The sequence below is a fragment of the Amphiura filiformis genome, chromosome 20, assembly GCF_039555335.1.
Source record: "Amphiura filiformis chromosome 20, Afil_fr2py, whole genome shotgun sequence".
In the NCBI taxonomy this organism is placed as follows: Eukaryota; Metazoa; Echinodermata; class Ophiuroidea; order Amphilepidida; family Amphiuridae; genus Amphiura; species Amphiura filiformis.
The window spans coordinates 17815901-17820822 of record NC_092647.1 but is presented as its reverse complement, the minus strand read 5'-3'; the positions used below and the strand labels follow the sequence as shown (position 1 = coordinate 17820822).

The following is a 4922-nucleotide window of genomic DNA, read 5'->3' as shown; positions in this document are numbered from 1 at the left end:
GTATAATGTCAATAACACATGGTGATTTTGATATACATGTATAATATATATTTCTAGTATGATTCGATTTTAGAGACTCACAGGTTGAGACAGTTTCGGTATTATCTTTTTTAATCTACCCCTTTGTGGTGTGATTTTAGACTGGATTCAGGTTCCGTCCAGGGCTCGTTTTTACTTTCAATTATGCTTCGTTACTGGAGTAATAAATCAAGAAACTCAATTAATCCACTGCGCATTGAAAACTTAACCTCGATATTAATCGTGTAGACCAGATGTGGTCTTCTCTTTGTGTGCATTTGGTGTATTCGACCATTAGCTCCTAAAGCATCTGTATAGCAACGGATGTGACAAGAACATCATACGAACGGGTTTTAAAATGTTAATATGGAGACCATCTAAGCTAGGTGATTTGTTCAGTTTCATTACTTTAATGATGTTATTTTATTTATTACTTGAGGCAGAATCACCCATACATGTGACATCAATTGCCCTAAGGATGTCACGTATTTAGCCAGTTTTGAAGATTTTCCACGTGCGAATTCAACGTAGATACATCGTTGAAAATGCACAAAATGTGTCCATTTTACAATATGTTAAAGACAGTCAAAGATAATGAACATACGAAAGAGAGTCTAATTATTATTATGATCCTTTTTGTTTGTAAGAAATCATTATAATAAAGGTGCGGCGATGTGTTAAAAGCTGACTAAATTTGAACGCTATATCCATACGCAGAGATTGTGCATTGAAATGTGTGTGATACTTTGCGTAAAAAAATGACATTGCGATTTCACATTTCGGACTCAACGTAGCATTAAAACGTACGTTCCACGTTGAAATATGCTGATTTTACCTCGTGTCAAGGTAAAGGAAACGTAGAGAACGAGTGTTTCCATGCGAATGATATGGTCAAAATATCATGTGCTTTTTGTACAGTTGCGGGGTGGCGCAATAATTTTGTGTATCCTCGGGGTGGTGAATTATTATAGGGGGGAACAGATTTGTTGGCAGGTCAAAAAGGGGGAGGGGCAAGCATTCTTTGGCAGTGACCCCCCAAATATTTTTCTTTTCCCACCTTTTGCCCCCCCCAAAAAAAAAAAAAAAAAAAGTAAATTTCCACCTTTTGCGGCAATTTTGCGCTAAATTGATTGAGCCCCCCCCCCGATATTCACTTTGCCCCCCCCCACCCGGAAAAAATCATGTTGCCGCCATCTGTAAAGATACGCGTATGACATTTATAAAAATTCAATAATACTTTGTAAAAACAAGCACTGTCAGGATACAGACATATTAATATCCTTTGCAAATCATCGAAGCAAGTATTGTATTACAAACGTATGGCTGATAGTGAGTCCAAACCGATCGCGATACACCCGTACTCGATAATATCGAGATTGACGCTAGTACCTGATGAAAAGCAAGGAACGAATGTTCCTACCGAATGCACTCAATGCAAGAGCTTTACAGAGATGTCAGTGATTGTCAACAATCAGCGTTTCAGTGAAATAATTACCTCCAAAGTCTACATAGCAGATATAAAATCTGAGCTATTGGTTTAGGATATGGATTGTCTTCAAACTTTGTCCCCTTTATGAATCTATGTTAATGTGAACTACCGTATTCTAAACTTAGGGATTCAATCATGTTTCACCGTTGTTCATCACCGTTTAACAACGATGCGGCCGCGTCGTCTGCGTGGTTTACTTCGCGAGGGCAGCTTTAGCTGCCCGAGCGAAGTAAACCACGCAGACGCGCCGGACGCGAGTTGTTAAACGGTGATGAACAACGGTGAAACATGATTGAATCCCCTTTCAACAACGAAAAGAAGCTAAAGATCGTATAATTCACGATTATTTCACGAGGAAATTGTCAGTTAATCATTGTCAATAAGCCTTACAAAAACTTCGATGATTTCTCTGTTAATATCATCAATAAAACTACAGAATAAAACAGCACAATTTAGCCGCTATCTGAAAATACTGAATTCAACTTGTAATATAGCTTGCATACGCACAAAGGTTCCAGGCATGACGAATTTTACGCGCTCTCGCGTAACGCGTAGTCTCGCTCGCGTTCGCGTATACGCTACAGTAAAAGTGTGGGTTCATCACGGATTAACAACGGTTGGCTCCTGTACAAAGGTATAGGAGGAGTTGTTGAAATTCGTGTCATGGCTCTTTTTTATCTTATGAATATCGTAATAAACAAAAACAAACACTTGCAATACTTAGAAAGTTGTTTATTCTGTTAGCATATATTAGCATCTTAATATACAGAACATAAATGGATTAAGATAACCTCTCAGACAGGAAATAGTGATGTATGATTTCCGTGCATTTTGATTTACCTAACGTAATAAACGCAATTGTCTTGACACGAATCTTTGTGGCATTGTTGCGAACATGGTGAAGAGAAATGTGAGGAGTAACTATTGTCAGCTTTATGTTTCCCCATTTTCAATAACATACATACTTTACAGGAGGCGTCTTAAAACATCTGGACATTTTTGTTCCACTTTTGATCCAAGACCTTTTTCTCACTTTTTCCAATCCAAAATGCACCAAAACAACATCAAGAATATCGATAAATTAGTATGCCTACTAAGTGTTCGACCATCTCCAACCTTACTGTTATTATTGTGATGTGAGTTTTCCAGCCGTATTATATGAGACTAAAATACTAACAGAAAGCACAAAGAGCGTTCTTACATAAGCTTATTTACTTATTCAGAACAACTTTTTGAACGAAATTTGATAAAAAATGTGCAATTTATCCAATTTCTGTCGAAAATGGGAATGTGGTATTTTTTTTTTAGAATGTTCAGGAAATTGAAATTTTATAACTGATGGGTAAGTGGTGTATTACCTTAGGAGCCGGGTTATGGCTAAAATCAGGTATAGTTGCGAACATGAGACACTGGAACGCCAGATCTGCTAGAAAGAAGACAATTGCAATAACTGATAACATAATTGCTAATGACATTGATATTTTCATTATCACTGAAAGTTGGCTTGCCGAAAATGACCCTGTTGTTATAGGAGAGCTATTACCACCAGGCTACTCTTTTATGAACTTTAACCGTAAGGGCGATGAGCACGGTGGTATTGCAATTATCCACAAATCTCAAATCAGTCTTCAGAATTACCCAAGTACTACCAAAACCACGTACTTTGAGCATGCATCTGTGGTAATCAAAAACACTGGACTTAGGATTGTCACTGTCTACCGCCCACCGCCCTCCAAAGTAAATGGTTTCAAAACAAGCCAGTTCTTGGAGGAAATGGAGTCTTTTCTGGAGGATGAGTGCCTTGTTCCTGCAAAGACTATTTTCTTAGGGGATTTCAACATTCATGTAGATGAGCCAGGAAAACCAGAAGTTGCCCGTTTTCTTGATACTCTTGTTGTCAATGGATTACATCAGCACATACAGGAACCTACACACATTAGTGGACACACTATAGACTTAATTATATCTCGTCCAGAGGACAAATTAGTTTCAAAATCTTGTGTGCTTCCATCTTTAGGTTCTGATCATATGCTCATTGACTGTGTAATTAATTGTGCAAAACCTGCACCTTTAAGAGTTACATCATCTGTAAGAAATTTCAAATGTATGGACAAATCTGAATTCACTCAAAATCTTACTTCTGAAATTGAGGGTCTGGATCTTCGAGGTACTGCTGATGAGATGCTTGGGCAGCTCGAATCGTCTGTTTCTAGTGTTCTTGATGCTCATGCACCTTCTCAGACACGTTCTCGAAGCTTGAGACCCCGCTTTCCGTGGTATAATCAAGAAATAAATGATGAAAGGTGCAAACGAAGAAGGTTAGAACGTAAATGGCGTAAGACAAGAACTGATCTTGACCATGTTGCTTATATTGAACAATCTAATAGAGTCAACAAACTCATTCAAAGTGCCAAAGAGGTGTATTATAATGAAGCACTTGAATCATCTGACTGTAAAAATATGTTTGTTGTGCTAAATAGACTGCTAAATAAGAATGCCAAGTCTTTACCATGTTGCGACTCAGCCTTAGAGTTGAGTGATTCATTTGCCAGATTTTTATCACCAAAGTTGCTAAAATTAGACAAGAATTCTGTGTCAATAGTGGCACACGTAGTAGTGTAAGTAATCCTAGTGACATTCTGTGTGATGATAGTGTACAGGTATTTGACAGTTTTAAGCCTGTTAGTGCTGAAGTCATCAAAAGACTGTTCTAAACTCTGCTAACAAGTCATGTATCCTTGATACACTTCCAGTGTGGCTCTTTAAAGATAATATTGATGTTTTGTGCAATGTCCTTACAGTCCTTGTTAACAAATCGTTCAGTAGTGGTGAGTTTCCACACGCACTGCGTGAGGCTGTAGTTTGTCCGGTCTTAAAAAAGCCTTCTCTTGACAAGAATGTCTTACAGAATTATCGTCCTGTCTCCAACTTAAGCTATTACTCCAAAATCATGGAGAAAATTGCTTCTGTTCAACTCCAAGAACACCTTCAGTCTCATGGTCTCCAGGAAGAGTTTCAGTCGGCGTACAGGGCTAGGCATAGTACCGAAACGGCACTGCTAAGGGTCAAAACAGACATATTGAAAGACATGGATTGCGGCAGAGCTGTGTTTGTAGTGCTTCTTGACCTCTCTGCCGCTTTCGACACGGTAGACCACGTCATCCTTCTAAACCGCTTGTCACGCACATTCAACATCACTGGTATGGCTCTTAACTGGATTAAAAGCTATCTACAGAGCAGAAACTTTCGCGTTTCAATAGGTGCTGTATCATCTGAAAAATATGATCTGAATTACGGACTACCACAAGGATCGGTCCTTGGACCACTCTTCTTTGTTCTTTACACCTACTGCATTGGACATATTATCAGAGAGTTTGGGATTTGCTATCACATTTATGCTGACGACGTGCAGCTG

General features: G+C 38.6%; 1 protein-coding gene across 1 annotated transcript; it reads left to right on the top strand.

The window, feature by feature from the left end:
• The first annotated feature begins 2908 nt into the window (after positions 1 to 2908).
• On the top strand, positions 2909 to 4129 carry LOC140142170 (uncharacterized). Its single transcript, XM_072164137.1, has one exon. The coding sequence runs from the start codon at positions 2909 to 2911 to the stop codon at positions 4127 to 4129; it is 1221 nt and encodes a 406-aa protein (XP_072020238.1).
• Positions 4130 to 4922: the final 793 nt, after the last annotated feature.

Coding starts and splice junctions, on each gene's coding strand:
- LOC140142170 (XM_072164137.1), top strand. CDS start 2,909: ATGAGACACTGGAACGCCAGATCTGCTAGAAAGAAGACAATTGCAATA.